Source organism: Lotus japonicus, chromosome 1, assembly GCF_012489685.1.
Source record: "Lotus japonicus ecotype B-129 chromosome 1, LjGifu_v1.2".
Classification (NCBI taxonomy): domain Eukaryota; kingdom Viridiplantae; phylum Streptophyta; class Magnoliopsida; order Fabales; family Fabaceae; genus Lotus; species Lotus japonicus.
This window is the reverse complement of record NC_080041.1, coordinates 37,076,492-37,099,198: the sequence shown is the minus strand read 5'-3', so window position 1 is coordinate 37,099,198 and position 22,707 is coordinate 37,076,492. Positions and strand designations below refer to the sequence as shown.

Sequence of the window (22,707 nt, the reverse complement as noted above, 5' to 3'; positions counted from 1 at the left end):
TTGGTTATTTTGATCTCTATGCCCAAATTTAACATAAAGGGTATGGATTTTGATCCCTGCCCAGATTTAGGATAAAGGATGAATTGAAGAGGCGTCTCTCCTTGATTGATGGGGATTACTGGACAGATGAAGAGGTGAAAAATTGCAACGGGTGGTTCCGAGCATCATTTGGCTATGCATCAATTTAATCTGAAAAGTTCATACGCTGTACCTAATCATTCTTTTGTTCTTTTGATGAATTTCCTTATAGCTAGCTATCACATGGTTCCTTCTGTAGTATTTGAACCACTTTCTCTCACCCTTTTTGCTTTGCTGGGTTGCTTCATTTTGCTTCGGTAATTTGGTTGTTAAATGTAATGGGGGAGGAGAGATAGTAGTGTGAAAGGGGAAGGAGAAGAATTTTGTGAAGAAATAAATGGTATAAATAAAATTGTGTTGATAAATATTACAAGTCTCTATGTAGCTCACATGGTTAGGTTCTGGTTTTGCCACTTTTGAGGCTTGGGTTCGAATCTCCCTCACAATTTTTTCCTAATTTAAAACGTAATTTCCACGTGGCATTTCCAAGAAATAAAAAAAATCCACATCAGCCCCTTCCGTTAATTTTTTAACGTCAGAGTGACGGAGGGGTGTCTTTTGCACAAACATGATACATCAGGGGCAAGAAATGCTTTTAAGCCATTAATTTTTGCACTTACACCACGCCGATCAACAAAGAATAAAAGTCTTCTCGAATCGAACATTTTCTACTAAGCTCTGTTATTGGCTGATATCAAACAAGTTCCCCAATGGAGTGTTCTTGTTCAAATCCAATGTAACAGTCGGAAACTAAAATAAGTTTCATTTCCTGCAAGCGATTAAACAATTACTTAAGTAATATATACAGGCAACAAGGTATTTATTGACAATCAAAATAAACCTGACAACAACCTAGAAAAAAAATTAAATAGTGGGCAAAAGAAATATGCTAAAGAAAGTTTGCTCTCGAGCTTATCAAAAAAAAAAAGTTTGCTTTCCACTATTATCACATCATTTATCCATGCTTCAGACCTGATACCCTGCTTAAAAGGTGAACCAGATTCTCTAGTATTCAACATATTTGCTAATGAAGTACTCGTATGCACTCTGGCGGCAACATACTCATTTGAATCTCTAGTTAAACTTTCCATACCCAAGTAATTTGTCAATTTGGTAGAAACCCAGGAAAGAGCAAATAAAATTAATACAATCAAAGGAAAGAACAATGTTATTGAATGATTAGAAAGATTACTCTCACGGTTTACCCTTAAACAAAATGAGGGAGGGGGGGAGACGGGGGGGGGAGGGTAGCTCACTGGGTGAGCTAAGGGAAATGAAGGGATTTGCAGGGTGAAAGTCAGGGTTCAAATCCTAGCGAAGGAACTAATTTACTAACAATTAACAACGAACATTAGCCTATAAAAAAAAAACCTCAAACAAAAGGTTTCCATTTTCATACAACATTCTAAATCCTTTGAATGAATCTTTCTATAATTCTATCAATTTTCCCCTTGTTTATCTAACTGATACCTCAAAGTAACTAACTACTTTCACTAGTCCTTACTACTTTGACACCCCTCTATTCTACCACTCTACCCTTGCACAAATGAAAATAAAGACGAGAGAAATAAGGAAATTCATCCACATAACATAATTGATATAGAAAGGAAATTGACGAATTAGTCATAGACACAAGAGGTTGGAGGCTTGGAGCAAGGAGACTAGGCAGCAAAATCAGATTGCTATCGTTCGAAGCAAATTTTCGAAACTCAGGTTTGTTGATAGTGCCAAAAGCTTTATTCAGTCAGAACTTCGTTTCCTCCATTTCATAGTGCTTTAAGAACAGATTACAGCTATATAAACACTAGGAAAGAATTTAATTCCCTTTGTAAAGAATACCTCTCATCCTATTTATAAGAACTAAATAACAGGTTTACTTTGGTCCTTTTTATAAGAACCAACTTGGAGTTGGTGGTGCATTAATTACTTTTTGACAAGAATACCATTATTTAATTGAACTTAATCTCTTTTCACTTTTTTAAGCATTAATAATGCATAAAAATTAAGAAAAGTGAGTTAAGGACAATTTTGGAAGTTCAATATCAATTGAGAACAAATTTATTACACATAACTACTCTAACTAGATTTCTTAAACTGTGAATTAGTTTTGTGGTTCTTATAAATAGGACCGGAGGTAGTATAAGCCTCAATGCTATGTAAGCCAATTCTTTGTCAACTAACAAAAATTAAGTAGATAACTGTAGAACAGGATTAGAATCAATAGAAACTAGATAGAAAGTTTAATCAAAATAAACTCAGTCCCAACTCAGTATCAAATTGATTCAAGAACAAATATTGAGATGGAATACAGAAAGAAATCAGAAAAAGACCCTTCCAGAGCCAGGGCTCTCCCACTACAAAAAGGGAGCTGATATTCCCAACCCCGGCATCCCAATTCACACCCACCTTTTTAAAATTCCAAAACTACCCCTCCTCTCCTCTTCCACATTCTCATGCCCCTTACACTTCGATCTCCACTATCCAGGTGTGTTAATTGACTTACGCCATTTAATAACAGTAGTTTAGGGAAGAAATGTTTAAAAGGCTACTGGGTTCTAAAACCCAGTATGTCAAATACTCATCATATGTTTAAATTCCGGGTTCCCAAACTCGGTAAGTTAAAAATGATAGTGTCATCCCTAAACAATACCGACTTCAAAAACCCGGTATTGTTGACACACAATATCGGGTTTTACAATTCATGGTATCGATGGGGTTCCTATTCCAGGAACTCCAGTTTCAAACCCAGTTACATTAATGTGTAATACCGGGTTTTTTAAAATCTGGAATCATATTCCGGAACTCCCAGAGTATATTTTTCCAAAAGCTGTCCCGGATACAAGAACCTGAAAGCAAATGAGCCTTTATACATACCGAGTTTTAAATCCCGGTACGGTAAAAACATAAAGGTGTACCGGGTTTTTATAACTCAGTAAACAACGAAGAAAGGGAATTTTAGGGAAATATTACTTTAAAGGGGGTGGGAATTGGGTTGGGGTGGGTGGTAATATCAACTCCCCTACTAAAATTCCCAACCAAATCAAAGGCACCGCAGCACTAACTCTCCCTCTTTCCTATTTATTCCAACTCCACCATTGGTACAATTTATTGTCCACTCTACGGTTCCAAACTCTGTTTCCAATTTATTCCTCTATCCCCCACTACTAACTCTCTCTTACTCTTCCTAGAGTATAATCCCTGATAACGAGTGGAATACTAATAATACTTCCACTCCAATAGTTTCACCTTGTAGTGCTAGGTAGAAATGAAAAAATGATGGAAAAAATTGTTTTGTTGGCCTTATGATTGTATGTCGCTCTCATTTTCATGCCTATTTGGGATGTTGAAAGGTCCCAAACTCTCTTTCCAATTTATTCCTCTATCCCCCACTACTAACTCTCTCTTACTCTTTCTACAGTATAATCCCTCATAACGAGTGGAATACTAATAATACTCCCACTCCAATAGTGGTGCTAGGTAGAAATGAAAAAATGATGGTAAAAATTTGTTTTGCTGGCCTTATAATTGTATGTCCCTCTCCTTTTCATGCCTATTTGGGATGTCAAGGGGTCCCAAAAATGGAATGTAAATGAACGACAATCTATTTCCATCCTGTTGGAACAGAGCATTTTCCTATTCGGGAGATATTCTATTTCTTGTGTAAATACACTACTACAGTGCATCCTATTAGTTATTACACATGAGGGATTAAGTACCAGAGCCGAAGGGGTACCACATTTTGTATAGAGAGAAATGATTATACCTCAAGATTAGCTGAAGTTAGAGGCAACTTCATGGAGGTATTTAAGTGATCAGAAAAAGAGACTCTTTTCAAAGCATATAACTCAGATGTACAGCTATTGCCAAGAATTAACCACCATTGCTCCTCTTTTATCTGTAATCAAGAAAATTGAAAATTATGTTTCTATTGCACAGACTACAAATCATAACAATAATGGGGTCTGTAAAACAAAATATACCTTCGGAAATCGAGGTACAAATGCTCTAGAAGAGTGTCGCCTAGAATTGATATTCTCTAATCTGATGTGCAATGTGCTATCAGTTTCCCTACTCTGAAGCCTTAATTTCATTTTAACACGAGGGAAGTGCTGTAGATCCTGGTTGAAAGAAAGAAACACATGCATTAGGTGATAATATGCCTGCTACTGCCAGATAAATAATGAAGAAAAAATATATCCGTACAGAGGAATTACTTGCAACACAACCTACAAATAGACTTTGGAGTTCGGACGATGGACATAATCTTAAGATCCAAAAACTAAGAAAAGTAACTGGAATGCAGTCATGTAAGAATTTAAAAAACCACGAACGATGTACTATCCTGTTGGACAAAAATCAATAAACAGAAGCTTGGCAGACTCCAGCCTTTGCAACATAGCTAAAAATCCCCGAAATTACTGCATTGATATTGCATTGAATGCAAGTATGAGGCAGAAGCTACAGTGATGCAGATGAAAACATACTGAAAGGAGATGGATCTAATACAGGGTAAGGACCAACTGATATGATCCGTCACACATCAAACAACTTAGAGAATATACTTTTCACGGATCTCAGACATGCAAAATTTCAGAAAAATAGCATACCAAAAGGTTGAAGAATTAGTAGTAATAAGATTTAAAATTTAAAATCTCAAGTCTCTACTCATTAATCTTATACAATACAAAATGCAAATAGTGTGTGACGATAAAACAGCAGCTCAGAGCGCAAGGTTCCCATCATTGGTCAAGTATAACAATAAAAAACTTCAGGGCAAAGAATAGTTAACTATATATGATTCTTTTCAAATGAATAATTTAATATGAATAGTAGTTATTGCAAAATGAACTCTAGCTAAAACCTTGTTGACATCATAGAGTTTAGGTAAGGAAGGAGAAAGGAAGAGAATAGAGACTGAATAATACAATGAGTAATTCTAGTGTGAGCCACTGGTCAGTAGACAAACAATCAAAAACTCAGGATGCAGTAAATAAATAAGAAAACAGATATCAGAACTAATCCTGAACTTATTTTAATATTAGCTTAAGCTTTTGATTGGTTGTGGCTATGAACAATGTGCTCACGTCTGAATTACTGTAGAATAGTAGGTAAATATGGTAGAATAACCATGCACTTATGCTAGGATATATTTTAAGTACTAGAGTACTAAAATGATAATCCTAATGGCATAATGGTAAAATTATCAAGAACATAAGGTTTACAACAAAATAAGATACCTAAATATAAGGTAATTTAAATATCTCCAAAATAACATAAATTATCCTAATCTATTATGCATATTCTCAACTATTAAGATATGTTGCAAATATTCTAGCACACCTCCCCCCCCCCCCCCCTAAAAAAGGGTTTTCAATATCATCCATCTACAAAAACATAATTATTCATCCATCCCAAAAGAATGAAAAATACATTAAAACAAGCAGCAGTTATTAGGAATCTTTACCTGGTACAATCTTGAAGCCGGGAGATTTCCAGTTACAGACGGCAATGCGGCCTTGGGAATATCTAGTAATTCCTGTAAACTATAAATTCTTCTTCTGCTAAGTGAACTTATCAGATCAGTATTCATGCATGGCAGCATCCATAAGGAAGAGTCCTTCTCAAACCACAAACCCTAAAACCAGGTCACAAGATTTCAGGAGAAATTGTATAGGATATATTTTGTGCGACTGTGTGTGTGTCTATATATATGTATATATATAGATTATATATATATATATAGAGAGAGAGAGAGAAAGAGAGAGATTCAAGGAGCAATATATGCATGATTTTATTGAAAGCATAGTTTACAATGTGATATGCCGATCAATGTCACATTTAGAAATATATCATATATGTAGTAGTACTATCAAACAAAAGAAAGAATATCTTGCAGGTAAAATGAAGAGCACTTATGTTGAGATCACACATCAACTAAAGATACGGCCAAAGTGAATCTTATAAAGGCTAAGGCAGGCCTCACTTCACGAGCAAGCTTTGTTGAGTTAGGCCCAGTCCGAAATCAAGATGATATCGAAGTCTATCTTTAACCCACTGTGAGGCCACCTGACACTGTTTAAAAATCAACCTCATGCACAAACAAAAACAAAATTGAATCCTACGATCTCCACGCTTCAGCTAAGCCTTTGTCGTTGATTGCGGCCAAGCTCAAATTTAAGAGTACACATAATTAAGCACAACAGTTCTAAGTTCATTGACTGATGTGTCTATAAATCAAGAATGAAACTTCACAGTTGTGGCCTGTGGGTATGAACTTCATATTAGCATATTTTGCTTTTGGAAAAGCTTATGATCTAATAGTTAAAGAAAGCAGGATTGGCTGAAACTTTCTTTTGAGCATAAAATATGAGCACTTGCACTTAGATGAAAGGTCAGCTGCAGTACAAAAAAGAATGAATACCTGCATGATCATTTGTAGAAGATGCATACAAGTAATAGCGCTTGAAAGCCAACCACTGTTGGCACATATATCAATCATGGCCTGAATTACGCGTATACTTTGATCTAATACTGATTTCAAGTCGGTGGCATAGTCACTAATTGGTAACTCCAATTGGGAAAAATGACACTGCAGCATCCAAAAAAGTTGTATGATCAATAATTGCACGTTCCAAATATAAACAGAAAAAATAATGGAAATTTTACCATGCTAGAACTCATGGTTATGACATGACTGACCTGAAATAGAAGATTTGCTTTGATATGAGGGTCATCCAACCGGTTCTTATCCACCGGATATTTAACTTTCTCAGATAGTGCTTCATTGTATTTTTCCTACGACAAAGGGATGATATAGTGTCAATCACATTACTGACCGGATTTGATTTCAGAGCAAGGAAACAACAATTTTTAACATATAACATGAAACATAGAAATGATCAACTTATTAGATAAAGGGCAATAGTCCATGCATATAAATTTAGGACTTAGCTTTCCAGCTAAAGAGTACTAACTCACAGCTATCATCCTCTGTAATAGGCAAAGTAAATCTACCAGCACCATCTGGTGCATGTTACGAAAAAATTCACAGTACATAGGTAAGCTTCAATATTCTTCAGTTGGCCGCTAAACATATTTATTAAATAATTTAGGGCTTCTTTGGAATGAGAAAAACATTTTATTTTTATTTTTATTTCTTGTTTTTACTTTTAATGTAAAAAAAAACATAATTTTCACTGTTGTATAATTTCAAAGATTTCTAAAGGAAACAATTACAAATGTTATTTCTGCTAAAGGCATCTACCACAACAACCTCTACTACCATGGCCTTCTTGACCTCTACCACAACGACCTCCTTTGCCTCCACCACAAGTGCCAGCCTGGACCGCTAACAAAGAGCGATCAAATGTATCAACATCCGGAGCAAATATGGGTTCCTCAGAAGAAGACTGAGACCCGAGAGAAGACATCAGTGAGATCATCTACCAACTTTCTCGACAAACATTTTATTTTTATTTTTATTTTTATTTCTTGTTTTTACTTTTAATGTAAAAAAAAAACATAATTTTCACTGTTGTATAATTTCAAAGATTTTTTCTAAAGGAAACAATTACAAATGTTATTTCTGCTAAAGGCCTCTACCACAACAACCTCTACTACCATGGCCTTCTTGACCTCTACCACCACGACCTCCTTTGCCTCCAGTCCACCACAAGTGCCAGACTGGACCGCTAACAAAGAGCAATCAAATGTATCAACATTCGGAGCAAATATGGGTTCCTCAAAAGAAGACCATGACCCGAGAGAAGACATCAGTGAGATCATCTACCAACTTTCTCGACAAAATTTGAGACCTAACCACCACATACTCCAGATCAAGGCCGTAGCCAACTCAACGCTATCAATTTATTCTATTGGGTTACCATTTCCTCTACAGATTTGTAGGTAAAGAGAGAAATAAGTACTTCAATATATTTTTTAAACTCTTTAGATATAATACTGCACATAGACACGATTCAAATTATTTTCCAAAAAGAAACTTGCAAAAACTCAAATAACTCCTTCGTTGTTTTACGGTGGGTAATGCTAGATTGTATACGCTTATGAACAGAGTCCACTAACAATTCCGGAATGCATTTATCTTTTTTATTTTCCATTTGACTGCTATTGCCAGGTCTGTTAGACAAGTCTCCGTCAAATGCTCATCCTTTCCCATTCCTCCAAGGCTGACCTCCACATAGTTCTTATCATGGTTTCTAAAATTGGACCGGACTGGCCAATTCAACCTGTTTTTCCGGGAACTGGGATGGTAATCGGTTTGGAACGACACTGAAAACCAGATATGCATAAAACCAGTCAATAACCGGTAAACCCGGTTAAAATGGTGGTTGACCGATCAAAACCGGTTCAAACAAGATAGGGGACGGGTTCAAAAAGGAGAAACGAGGGAGAACGGGTTACAGGGACGGCGTTCTCAAGCATATATGCGAAGATAGTTGGACCTCTAGCACAGGTCGAACAAAAACCATGGATTAGAATTTGGGAGGCCTAACTCAACCCAAAAGTTAGCTCAACAGTCGAGGGTTGCTCTACCCTTTATAAACACTTGTTTGGTCATATTTCTAGCCAATGTGGACTACACACCCCCTCACGCCCAGGGCTGGACAAGCGTAAGAATGAACATCAACAGGTGGAACAAATATGGGAGGTCTCTGTTAGAAATCCTTAGTTAGAACCACACAACACCACAAAACCTTAGGCTTAAGGCAATGGGTGTGTGTGTTCTTTATTATATATGCACTTGTGCACTTGCTAATCTTGGCAATGTGGGACTTCTTTGAGTTACCACTTCATTATCTCTATTACTCCCCCTCAATTGGGACTCCAATTTTTTTTTTTTTTTTTTTTTTTTGCCTGTGCCTTGAACTCCAGCGGGAACATCAGTGGTCGTCGGACTTGTGTTTCCTTCGTCTGAGTCTGCCTTTCGACTTTCTTTGTCTGGGCTAGTACTCTAGCGGGAACATCGGAGTTCCTTGGACTTGTGCTCCTTCATCTGAGTCTGAGGTCTTGGCTTGCGCAAATGGGACTGCCATTTTTGCTTTTTTTTTTTCAATCTTTTTTTTTTACTTTTTTTTTTACGTTTTTTTTTTTTTTTTTTGAAAGCGAAAGTCATGGCTTGGATCAGACCAGCTCTGATACCATGTTAGAGAAAACAGAAAGAGAGAAAAAGAAATGCATCTGAAAACTTCTATTATGAATTGGTTAAACTGATACAGAGAAGATGAATCCTTATATAGGATTGTAGAAGCTTGTTCAGCAAGTTAAGCTAACAACCTAACTGCTATAACTACTCCTAACTGAATTGACAGCTGGCATAACAGAATTGACAGCTAACATAACAGAATAACAGAAAAGACTAGTGTGTCCAGCTGACATTCCAGCTGGCACAAACACAAGTACACATAGGCGATATTTTCATATCCCTAACCTTCCTATTCACTCTAAGGCGTGACCAGCAAGAAGCTGTGTCATGACCCCATTTGTTGCAGTATGTGCACTGGACATTGCGTCCTCTCCCGCGCCCGCGTCCTCTGCCATAGCCACCAAAATTGCGATTTTGTTCATCGCGACTCTCATAGCCAGAAGCAACAGTACCATCGAGTGGCTGGGAAGAAGCGACACTGGTTGCAGGAGGTTGCGGCGCTGGCGATGGCGGCGCCGGAGTAGGCTGAGTCCACAGAGCTTGTGGCGGCGGCGCCGGTGCAGTAGAAGATGAAGGCGGATTTTGCGCCTGTGCAAGGAACACTGCAGGAGTGGTTTCAGCTTGTTGTTTCTTTCGCATCCTATCAAATCGTGCTTCATGCGAAATCACCATAGCTTCCACCTCAGAAATCGAGTAGTAGGTTGTTTGGTTGTAGATAACCGTCATCAAAGCACTGTACTCTTCAGAGAGACCATCGAAAATAGCTTCCAGATGATCACGGAAAGTCACAGGTTCTCCAATTGAAGCAAGCGTATTCACAATCGTTTTGATCCTTTGCAGAAATTCAGAAGCAGTTTTGGTACCTTTTGTGATGTTCTTCAACTCATTCCTCAATTGTGTTGACTGAGCACGCGATTTGGCATTGAAAAACGAGTGAATCTCTTCCCAGATCTGCCAAGAGTGCACACACTGGATCACATTGGGAAGAATCGAAGGCGAAAGCGTAGAAAGAAGCCAGGTGAAGAGGAATGAATCCTGTTGCTCCCAATCTGAAAACTCAGGATTCACATTCTCCATGATTCGATCTTCCTCAGTCAAGAATTTCACAGGAATTTGAGGAGGATCTTGAACGAATTTCTGCAGCTTGTGAGATCTGATGACACCTTCTACTTGTTGCTTCCATGAGTAAAAGTTGGAATCATCAAGCTTGATGCTCAATTTGTGAGAGAATGCTTGAGAAAGAGAATTCGTAGAAGAAGGAGTAGGCAGAGAAGAAGGTGAAGACTCCATAGCCATGGATCTTAAGCTCTTGATACCATGTTAGAAATCCTTAGTTAGAACCACACAACACCACAAAACCTTAGGCTTAAGGCAATGGGTGTGTGTGTTCTTTATTATATATGCACTTGTGCACTTGCTAATCTTGGCAATGTGGGACTTCTTTGAGTTACCACTTCATTATCTCTATTAGTCTCCACCAGTGTTGTCAATAGCGGGCTATCGCGGCGCTATAGCGGCGGAGCGTGGCGGATCAGGGTCGCGACGCTGGAGGCTGTAGCAGAAATCACGTAGCGGCGCTAGCGGCCGCAATCGCGGCCAAAATCGCGTCTGTAGCAGCGTAATAGCGGCGCGAGGAAGAAAGAGGGAGGAAAACCCTAATGTTCAGGTGGGAAAACCCCAAAATGCCCCCATATTTAAACATTAGGTTAAACTTTTAAAGGGCATTTTGGGGTTTTCCTCTCTTTAATGAAACGCAGTTTTCAAGTGAGGGATAAAAACCCAGCTGTTTAGTACGAAAACCCCAAAATGCCCCCCGATTTAAACATTATTTCAAAAAATTTAAGGGCATTCTGGGGCTTTCACGCTTTTAATTGGAACGCTGTGTTTTCTATCTTCTTCAACCTTTGCCTCTGTTTTCATCTGTTTTTCACGATGAAAACAGAGATCTGCTCCTTCCTTCTTCCTCCTCCTCCTTCAGCGTAGCGGCCATAGCGCTACACACTATAGCGCTATTGCGGATTTTGGGCTCGCCGCTACGCGACGCTATCCACCATTAACAACACTGGTCTCCACAACAAATGGATCTAGGATAGGCTCTGATACCATATTAGAATTTGGGAGGCCTAACTCAACCCAAAAGCTAGCTGAAGAGTTAGAGGGTTGCTCCACCCTTTATAAACGCTTGTTTGGCCATAACTCTAGCCAATGTGGGACTTCTAACACATTGAAGCAGTGCAGTTAGCAAGCTCACCAGCGCATATAGAAGATAGAGGGAAGGTGCAGCCCCAAACTTGCAAAGGACTGGATAACGAAGAAGAAAGCTAATATTATATATAAAGCCTCTTTAAAACCCTAGTTTAGATTTAGGCCTAACCACTTTAAGCTCGAGCTAAACTCACCTCTCCCCATCCCTTTTTTACAAAAAGTAAAAAACTATTGGCCAAAAAAGAAATTAAAAGAAGCCATCAATGACCAAAAAGTCATGTAATCATGTTACGACCCAAACAAAAATTTGGGTTCTTTAGCTTCTCATTATGATAAAACAATATATTCTTTTAAAAATTGTCATTAACTCAATAGAAAATTAGATAACATTAAATATTAAAGTATTTTTTGTTAATTGTTTGAAATAATAATATAAAACAATTCATGTGGCCTTACCCAAAAGCTTAACCTTTTAATTATGTTTAATTGGTCTCGAAAAATATTAAATATCGATTTGGTTTCAAAATGTTTTAAATATATTAATTAATTTTTCAATATTTTAAATATTTAGCCCAGCAGCCCAGCAGCATCCTACCGATTTCAACATCCTACCGATTTCTTCAAGATCCTACCGATTTCTTCAAGATCTGAAGCCCAGCAGCCATGGCCAGCCTTCACTGAGCGACAGGTAGGGTTTTTTCACTTTTTTTTGCAACAAAGGCTGACCAAGAACGGTTGAGATGAATCAACTAAGCTCTTGATACCATCTAAAGAGAGAAAATAATTGAGAGACTGGGAGACTGTAGTTGTACAGGGATGTTCTGCTAGGCGCAATCTCGCTGATGTATATAATACTCCCTCCATCCCTAATTATATGACTCTTTCGAAACATACTGTTGTCCCTATATATAAGACCCATTACTACGTTCTAGAAATATTTATTATCATTCTCTAAGTATACCCCTTGTATTTAATATACTTTTGTAATTCCACAATTTTGATAACAACTACTCCCTCCGTTCCTATTTATAAGTCCATTTTACTCAATTCTCTTAGATTAAGAAAAGTAGTTACAAGTAATAAATTTGTAAAAGAATTTATTCACTTTCCTAGATTAACCTTATTTAATTTCTTATAAATTTCTCTCCCCAAGTTATTATTTCAAAATCTCATTGTCTCTTTCATATTAAATATGAGGATAGTTTTGGGAAAAAATAATTAATGTTTCATTGATATTGTAAATGAACTTATATTTAGGAACAAGAAAAACACTCAAAATTGGCCTTATAATGAGGAACGGAGGGAGTAATAATTAATGTTTTCCCACACAACTCAACATATTAATTAAGGGTAAATGTGGAAGATTGTATTAACTTTTTTAAAACCAATACACTAACTAACTTCATTACTCCCTCCGTTCCTTATTAACCGTCCACTTTGAAGAATTGTTTTTGTTCCTATATAACTGTCTACTTAGAGTTTCAAGAGAGCATTAATTGATGTTTATCCAAGAAATGCTCTTACATAAACAATAAATGAAGAAAGATAAAATACATTCTAAATGGTGATATAGGAAAACAAATAATATTTTTATGAAAATCAACACAATTAATTGCTTTACTTAATTTGTGTGAACCTTCTCTTCCTGGACAGATAAATAGGAATGGAGGAAGTACATGTTTTCTTAGTAAGCATAGTTGTCTTAACAGGACATTATAATTAGGGATGGAGGGAGGACTAGATAAGTGTGAAATACAACGTGAAGTAGAACTGCAAGTTTATATGGACCCAACTCATACCCATAGACTAACCCCAACTCCTCACAATACTTTCACACCCACTTGAACTTCCATCCCATTTCCACCTGTTCTCTATTCCTGTGACTTTCATTTTTCCCTATGACCTATCACATCACCCACACCTCTCACTTCTCTCTCTTCTATACCTATCTCTCCCTAAGGTGGATGTGGAATTTAGGTGTGAATAAATTTGGGGGTGAATATAGTTCATGTGCAATTCTCTACTTGCTATCTTGATAAGCACTAACTTTTAGATATAAAAGCAACAAAGTTACCTCATTATGACGAACAGGGAGTTCATCAAATTCAGAAGCAGCGGATAAGATATGCAGAAAGACCTACACCGGGAAAATAAAACTAAGCATAATGACTTTTAATGAGATATTTCAAATGATGATGCTGTAAGAAAGGAAAATTATCAGCCTTACTTCAAGTGAAGTATCTGGACCTATGTTTGACCCGAACATTGATACAGTCATGTAGCTGAGGTAATACTGAGATGCTATTGAACCCAACATCAAGGGCTCCACCTTGTCTTCATTCATCTTTATGCATCCACTGTCTTCCAAATCTTCAAACGTGCTTTGTACTAGGCTGTCAAAAGGGTGGTGTCAGTCAAAATACCATTGTTGAAATCAGTGACATCAAACCACTCAACCTGGGGATCAAAAATATTTGGTATTTCACGTCATTACCTAGACAAATACGAATTTAAAAACTCGGGTTCTGCATTCTCCAATCCATAGTACGCAGGATTGACCATCTGCCACAAAATAGATATCATGCACGTCTGTAGGACACATTTACATTCATATAACACTGGGTAAATCTAAAAACATAATTTGCTCACCGTTAAAATTCCTTGGGGAAATTTTCAAAAATGGAATTTTTGGGATAAAATATTTATAGTTGAGGAGAAATTATCAGTTTACAAAATATTTATAATTCAATAGATAAGTGGTCACTTTGTCAAGGAACAGTAAGAAAGTGGTCTTATAAATACAGCGTTCAGCATGTGTTCTTTTACAGAAAAAAAAAACATTGGCAGATATATTGACTAAAGGACGTGCCACATAGCGCTGTTAGGATTTTACAGGAAAATAGAGAATAATAGATATCCATTCAGCAGCTTGAGGGAGTGCGGTATTGCCCAATCATCTCATAATTAGTTTCTACTATTTCCTCTTTTATTTTTATTTGCACAGATTTAGTTTTCCTTGATTTGAGTTATTAGGACATGTTTCAGATTTTCTTCTAGGCTAGCATTTATTAAAATGTAAATAAACTTACTAGACTATGTAATCAAATATCAATGATGTATAATGGAAGATCAGAAATGATAAATTCATTTTTCCATTCTTATAAAGTCATTGTAAAAAAGTTCGAAAATTGTCACATTTTATTTAGATTTTCTGTAATTTTTCCATTTTTAATAGCAGAATTAGATTGTGCTTTGGGGAACAAAATCAATACCGAAAGAGATTAAAAAAAAATTAGGATATATGTTTGTCATGTCACGTAGATTAAACGAAGTTCTACATTAATAGTCCATTGCCAATCACAAATATAATCTTTTTTCAAGCTTGGAACCAGCACATAGATAGATAGTTTTTCTTTTACAAGCCAAAAAACATTGATAGATAGATAGATATATATATTTTTTTAAACGAAAAATATATAGACATGATTTATATGGAAAGAATACAACGCCCTCCTCAAAATGGAAGAAAAACCACCCAAATAGCCAGCAAAACAAAGGACAACCCAAAAAACAGCCCAACCAGCAAAACACACACAAAGGAAGAGTAAACGACAACCCCCAAAACCAAAACAAGCACCCAAAGCAACGGCATGCACGAGACAACAAGCTCTCAATGTAACAAAACAGTAAAAATATAATTTTAAAAAATACATCATTAAAATTTAATTCTGAATTTAAAGAATAAATTATGATTAAATTAAAATTTAAAAAAAGTTACATATTAATCATGACTAATTTTTATTCTGCTGGTATTTGAAAGTTGATTGTGTAATGGAGCAGAATACTATTACCATATATTCTAATTTCTCCACATTCTCTCCAGTTTTGGAGAGGACGATTTTGATGAAGGAGTGTGAAATGAAAAGTTTATATCTTTAAGACTAAAGGGAATTATGCATCCCAATATCGTTTTGAATCTGGGAACAACTACACAACTCCAATTAGTCTTTTCAGACAAGCACGTTAACGTTCATTACTTTTCCCTGTTTTCTATTTCAGCAACAATGAAGCACCAAAGCATACATACCAGTCTACGAGATAAGTAAGTCCATGTAAGATAATGCACTGCATCTTGTTGATGGCAAATTGTTCCTGAAATAATTTCGGCGTTAATGTGATCATGTAGGTGCTCCCTCAAACTACTCTCAACAGGAAAGGGTTCATACAAGAACTGCAATAGAAAAGAGCAAACATTACACTTCTCAGCACAGGAGGCTACTCAAGCAAAGATGAATATAATCCTCAATCCCAATTATAACCTTTTTATAGAAGCTTTTCTTGGGTTCATGAACAAGAATCACTGCCTTTCCATGTTGATCAAACTGAGGCCGTCCAGCACGACCCATCATTTGCAAGATATCAGTGATTGGAAAATCAACATACCTCTTTGTTTTTCCATCATAGTACTCTGTCCCCTGCAAAAGTAACAAAACTGTTAAATAAAATAAAAATCTGAAGTTAATATTACATGGTGAGATTAAAAATTTCAGCCTCATTCTACTGTCCAATCAATTACATAGCAGTTTTTCCTGAATTGTTAGCATTTACCTTGCGGATAAGAAAAGCTGACTGAAGTTTGTGTTCATAAGTCATAACTGATTGTTCACTAATTATTTTATAAAATCTTGAAGAATATTTTTCATTTTATTTATTGGATTCAAGATATTAACAAAAGGAATTGGGGCAGTCATGGCTATGTGTAAGCAATCCAGGATCTCAAACCCTTCAAGCCAAGAGCGAATCTCATTCCCCCACCCCAAAATTAAAGGTTTACCCAAATGCAGTGTCTTGTGAGACGCAGCTTGCTTCTGCTGTGTCACCTCATACAGAGAAAATATAATGAATTTGCATCTATTCTTACAAAGGTATAATAATAGAGACATGTTAAAGGTGAAAAAGGGAGAAGCGGAGACTAAAAACCAATTTACATTATGAAAATACTGCAGAGAAATGGAAAAAACTTGTATCCCATTCTTAACAATATTGCAGTAATGTGGCCTAACATTTGCATATCAGAAATGAAAATTCCTCAATGACATTTCCAATAGAAGTTGTATTAGGCTTTGACCAAATGCCATTGGGTTTGAGTTTTAAGTACGCTCAACAAGCGCTCAAAAAACAAAATTGATTTGTAGAAATCAAAACCTCATCTGAGTAAAAGCCAATAATAATAGTGTCAGAGCTTAGTGGCAGCAGCTAAAACCTCTCCAGAAAGAAAGTTGTTTTTCATACTTTCCCTGGACCAACTGAAGAAAGAAATGACTGCCAACAAATTAAATTAAAACACCCACTACAACTGCATCACCTTGATAATCACTAGATGAGCAGGAAGATTTACACCCCAAGCCAATGTGCTCGTACATACCAATATCTGCATTGAGAATATACAACTAATAAGTTATTTGGAAAGCCAAAAAAAATTGCCCTTTTGTTGATTTATTTTTCTGAGACAATTAAGAGTTCAAATTATAATGTGTGCCTGAATCTTGTTGTTTGCAAAAAGTTCCTCAACCAGAGATCGGTCTTTGTCATTCAGACCTGCATGATGTAAACCAATACCAAATTGTAAAGTATGTCTCAAGTTTTGATCAGAAACTTGAGACAGGACCATCTGCAGAGCTTCTTCAGACATATTAAGGAATTGACTTGAATCTTCATCTGAAGCAGCGAACTTCATTCACAGAGAAAAATTATTAACAACAATAAATTATAATGGAACAAATACTATTTCCCAAAAGAGATTGGATCTGCACCTGAATTAGGTCGAGTGCAGTAAGTCTTGTCTGGCGTCGTGATGAAACAAATATAAGAACTGGTTTTGCAGGTGAATGTGTGCATATTGCAGCATATGCTGGCTTATTCATACTGTTCATTCTTGGGCAGTAATACTTTCCAGGATATCCCTATAAGAATACCAAGTAACGATAGCATGTTTATTAGATTTTATTTTGAGAGGATACCACATTTACGGTTTGCTTGGTAGGAGTAAGTAGGTGAAGATGGATAATTGAGTACATAGGAACATCTATCTGCTTTTGCATGTGAATGTGTGCATATTACAGAATATGCTGGCTTATTAATACTGTTCATGTTCATTCTTGGGCAGTAATACTTTCCAGCATATCCCTAGAAGAAGACCAAGTAATGATAACATGTTTATATTGAGAGGATAACGCATTTAGGGCTTGCTTGGTAGAAGTAAATAGTTAAAGATGGATAATTGACAATGTAGCAACATCTATCTGGGTCTCAAATTTTCATTCCTCCAATACCAAGTCTTACTACTGCCAATTACACCTTTGCAATAAAAACAGTTAACACTAAACACTAGAAAGAAAACAGACATGTGGTGTCACGACCTATTATGTGAAAACACCATATGCACTTGCCTGAATATGAACTTCCAGAGGTACGGGCCTCACACTAGGCTTGAAATTGAAGAGTCCAGTATCCTCAACGCCTAACCAATCAGCTAGATCACTACATATAGAAGGGGGGAAAAGGAATAAGTTGCTCGAACAAATACTAGTGGAGAAGAGAATATTGAAAATGATGTTCTTTTAAACAAAGTAACCTTACATTTACAATTTACATAAAGGTGAAGAAAAAGAAAGTAAACTTACCCAGCATTAGCCAGAGCTGTAGAAAGGCCTATAAACCGTACTGCACGCTCTGTTTGTGAAGATATGTATCTCATCCTAGAAACGATAACCTAGAAACAGAAATTTCCTCATTTAAAAAATTAGAAACATCTATGTAACTGAAAAAAACAACAATTATATGCTCAAAAAAATTAGGGATAAAAAGTTTTTGGTCCTTGTAAAATTATAAGCGAGTTTTGGTTTTCGTCCCTCATCGGAAAAAATGCTTGTTTTTTGTTCCTACGTTTGTAGAAATGCTGGTTTTAGTCTTCGCTTGAGCCAGGACCTTAGGTGACTTTGCCAAGTGTCTGGAAAAGCTGACGTTGCAAGTTCATGTGTAATTTGTAATTAATATTTATTTTAAAGATGTATAATTAATGATTAATTCAAATTAAAAGTATTAATTAATATCAAAATTACAAAAAATAAAAACCTTAATCTTGAGCTTTTATGAGTGTTCTTGAGTGTGCATTAGTGTTCTTGAGTGTTCATCTTCATCAAACCTTCATCACCCACGCCATTTCCACATCATCTTCTTCACCTAGACCCCTGCAATTCCTTTCAACCAGCAATTCCTTCACTCTCACCCCACCCAACCTTCAACCAGCAACTCCACAATTGCATATCCCCAAAATCGCAAAATCGCACCAACAAGGAGGAACTTGGTGGTCTGAACTGTCTCACAAACCCAAAATCCCAAAGTCACACCACCCCTTATTGTCTAAGAAAGGGTGCGAACTTGGTAGTCCAGAGCAGGAGAATGAAGGGATGGTGGCGCGACTGAGCAGCGCAGTGGTTTCAAGCCGCAGCGCGGAGGGGAGTGCAATGGCGGAGTCCACCTTCTCCTACCTGGATGACAGTGGCGAGGTGACAGTGACGATGTCGGAGCTCACAAAGGGGAGGAAGGCAGTGTTGTTGAGTGTTAAGCCTGGTAGAATGGGTTTTAGGTCAAGGAGCTATGCAATCTTGCTGAAGATGGGGTTGTGATGCTCTTCAATTTGGAGGAAGGTTGCTCCTTCACCTTTAGCGGTGCTCACAATATCCTCAAACTCCTCTTATTTTTTGTATTATAATTCTCCTACCTTTTCCCTCAAACTCCTCTTATCTTTTGTTTTCCTAAATAGCATGAGTTATTTTTTTAATTAGGTTTAGGATATTTTGTAGTTTTGGTTTCTTCAAAATAATGTGGATGTACCAATAATAACTTGTGCTGTGAAAAATGGTTGAGGTGATTTATTTGCATGCTGACTGAATTATGTTTCAATACCTGAGTAAAATAATTTTGGGGCAGTGGCGGTTGATGGGAACTATTAACTGTGGGAATATGTTTCTAAGTGGTTGATGTTCATAATGGAAGGGTTTGAATTTATGATTGAGAATCAAGATTAGGATGGATTGAAGCAGGGTAGGAATTTTTTAAAAAGCAATTAATAATATGCAAATGAAAGACTTCAATTAATCAGAAAATGGAAATCTGTGACATAATGAACACCAAACAAGAATGGAGAAGACATAAAAAAGTAACTCCCAATTCCAAGAGCTGTGGGCCCAAGCCTATGGCTGTAAGATTCCCCAAATCCTGACCTCGTCTGCCCCTCCTCCTAAACAGCCTCTCTGCAACAACTGTTTATAACACCATTACCCTCCACTCAGCACAAAAACCTCCTCTCATATTTGTTTATACGTGTCCTCTCTTTCATTCTGGAATAAACTCAATATGTATTTGTCAATGATTTTACTTATCCAACATCAGGCCCATATCTTTTCTGGACTCACTTTCTTGGGCTATATCAATCCCCCCCCCCCTTCTTTAACAACAGTATTCAAGATTGAAGGTAGGGAACTCACTTTTCAGATCAAAAGCATCCACCAAAGTGGCTTCTTCCTTTTCCTCTCCTTTCATTTCTACTATTCACATGGCTAAAACCTATTCCGGTATGGCAATACCCTCAAACTCTACTATCAGAAACAATGTAGGTGCTACTTGTTTAGCTCCAATGGCCATGTTGAGTTGGGACATATTAAAAAATGGACATATAAGAGAATTCTCAAAAGCTGCAACTTGTAATCAGCTGCTCCCACCTTGGCTATGACGAAGGGGACCAAAACATTGAGGAGCTAACTTCTAATTAGACTAACTCCCTAACTAACTGGTTAGTTAGACTGTTGCTTGACAGATAACAGCTTCTAACTGAATTCTTGACAATGCTAACTGCCTTAAAGGGCAGGATCAAATACATGTGGATACTTTGTACGCGTATTCTCTAATAATGCAGAGGTTGCTCAGATTTAACATTTTGATAAGAATAATTGGGACCACTTGGTTATAAAGGATCTGATATGATGTCAAGAATAAACTCTCCCAAAAGTTAAGTTGTCAGGTCAAGGCTCATAAATAGTTTTATACTTAACACTTGTGTACTACGCTGTTCAACCCTAGACACACCCCTTACAAGAAGTTCAAACGGAAGATTGACAAACAAAATAAGATAGAATTAAAAATAGAAAGGTTATTTATAAATTAAATAAACAGATGAGGTAGCAGGCCACTACAATTGATACGTATATACCTCAAGGATAGGTCCACGATCAGCTCCCAATAAGTGAATCTCATCCAATATTATAAGTCCAACCTATTGATTAGTGCCATCAAGATTCAAATATGAAGTAGATAGATTGAGTATTATGATTTTCAATACATATTACTGCAAACACCCATGAAAACTCACGACAAGTATGAACTCACCTTTGTGACATAGCTTCGACTATGCCAATTACGACTAATACCATCCCACTTTTCAGGAGTAGATATGATGATATTTGCTGACAAGAGGGCCATCAAATCAGGGGTGTAGTCTCCGGTCATTTCAACCTAATAAAAAACAAAATATAACTTAACACCAATAGCAGTATATAGTTCAAGAATATTTTTTCACAAAACAAAGTTCAGTACCATTTTTTTTTGTAGCAGAGGGACAAGACGCTTTTTCCAGTCAGTCATTCTTTCTCTAACAATTGCCTTCAAAGGTGCTATATAAATAACCTGCACGTTCATATGATGGCAAAGTAGCTTATGCACTTCATACAATAATGTACCATAAAAGAAAACTCATCTTTCTAAGCTATAAGGTATAACGTAAAAATTGTGCAGAAATTAATAAATGTGATTTATTATGCATGTGATATTTTTACTATGTCTTAAGATAGTACCTCAATATAATTAAGGACCTTATGTTACCAGCTTATAAAGAGCACACAGCATAACTTCCTTCAAATAAAATACATTATTCTCTTTGTTTTTCCATAACTTTCACTCTTTTCCCAAATTATGTCTATCCCAAAAACTTAACATGGTGAAGACACATAAATAGTCTTATATTATACATCTAATACACCCGGGCTTGAAGTGTGGACCATGCTGAGACCCACTTACTGAAAATCAACTTTTATATAAGAAGAGGGGCAGCAAAAATTGTAATCTAGACCTTTTAGTGATATGATTTTATGCGGACCTAATTGCTAGTAGTAGTAATAGGCTCAATATTACTACAGTTTATGTTAGGAGGGGCAAGCGGAGAATATCCCTGATACTCATAAGTGGTAAAAATAAAATAACTTCCTTACTGACGTAGCAGTTAGCTAACAAAGAGAAAGGTTGGCACATGGAGTGTGAAGGAGAGAGAATGTATGTGAGGGGGTATAACCGTGTGAAGGGAGAAACTGAGTTAGAAATTGGGAGAGAAAGGCACTCTCGAAATTGCCTTGCATATGCTTTCTTCTTTCTTCCTGTAGTTCCCTAAACAGGACCTGAGTTCATCTCAGAGTTCCATATTTATCAATACAAAAGCATTGAAGTACACTTAACTTCCTTATTTTTCTGGTACCTAACATTTGGTGTCAGAGCTCTCGTTCAGGGAGCTTATGGTTAACACACGCACTGCTGCAAGGAAGTCAAGGCTTCAGACTTCAGAGCCTGGAACATTTCTTTCAAGAGATGAGATCAGAGAGGAAATGCAATTTGATGAACTTCAACAGCTCTTTCTGGACAGAGGAAGACGTGCAGAAAGAAATGGAGGCAGATCTCCCAGGAGACGTAATCGGAATTTGTCCGATGCAACCACTACAGAAAAATGCCTTCGTGAAGAGAAGAAGAACGCTAGAGGTGGAGGAGAAACTCAGAATGATGAAGCTGGAGAAGTTGAGGTAAAACCTAGAAATCTATGAGTATCAGTGCAGAGAAGAAAATCTTAAGGTGCAAGAAGAGCAGAACTTAGAGAAATTGGTGGAGGAGTCCATGTTGTGAAGCCAACAACAGTAGCCGAAACAAAAGACACCTAAGTTGGTTGAATGTTCTCTGCTGCAAAACCAACACCTGTTTGAACCACCAAATGGAGGACGAACCGCAGGCAATTGGTATGACATACCCCTTTGAGAACCACCACATAAAGAACCGGACAAGGAGTAAAATGAGTCAGCAGCTGTGACAGAGTGCTTGGACTCCGGGAAGCTCCTGCCGAAAATGTCGCTATGTGGCGTGAATATTGTGGTCATAGCAAATGA

The 22,707-nt window shown here is 36.9% G+C and overlaps 1 protein-coding gene across 1 annotated transcript in view; it reads right to left on the bottom strand.

Annotated features, from left to right (window-relative positions):
• Positions 1-399: 399 nt before the first annotated feature.
• Positions 400-22,707, bottom strand: part of LOC130734599 (DExH-box ATP-dependent RNA helicase DExH14) — a 47,222-nt gene continuing 24,914 nt past the window's right edge. Inside the window, exons 31-49 of the mRNA XM_057587087.1 lie at positions 21,101-21,190; positions 20,894-21,019; positions 20,718-20,780; positions 18,130-18,218; positions 17,896-17,986; positions 17,260-17,409; positions 16,986-17,177; positions 16,812-16,877; positions 15,766-15,921; positions 15,534-15,677; positions 13,941-14,008; positions 13,674-13,839; positions 13,521-13,583; positions 6,778-6,873; positions 6,500-6,667; positions 5,543-5,713; positions 4,059-4,196; positions 3,842-3,973; positions 400-847 (exon numbers count right to left, since the gene is read on the bottom strand). Of these exons, the coding sequence (XP_057443070.1) occupies positions 773-847; positions 3,842-3,973; positions 4,059-4,196; positions 5,543-5,713; positions 6,500-6,667; positions 6,778-6,873; positions 13,521-13,583; positions 13,674-13,839; positions 13,941-14,008; positions 15,534-15,677; positions 15,766-15,921; positions 16,812-16,877; positions 16,986-17,177; positions 17,260-17,409; positions 17,896-17,986; positions 18,130-18,218; positions 20,718-20,780; positions 20,894-21,019; positions 21,101-21,190 (2,244 nt within the window). The 3' untranslated portion in view covers positions 400-772. The remainder of the gene's footprint in view (positions 848-3,841; positions 3,974-4,058; positions 4,197-5,542; positions 5,714-6,499; positions 6,668-6,777; positions 6,874-13,520; positions 13,584-13,673; positions 13,840-13,940; positions 14,009-15,533; positions 15,678-15,765; positions 15,922-16,811; positions 16,878-16,985; positions 17,178-17,259; positions 17,410-17,895; positions 17,987-18,129; positions 18,219-20,717; positions 20,781-20,893; positions 21,020-21,100; positions 21,191-22,707) is intronic.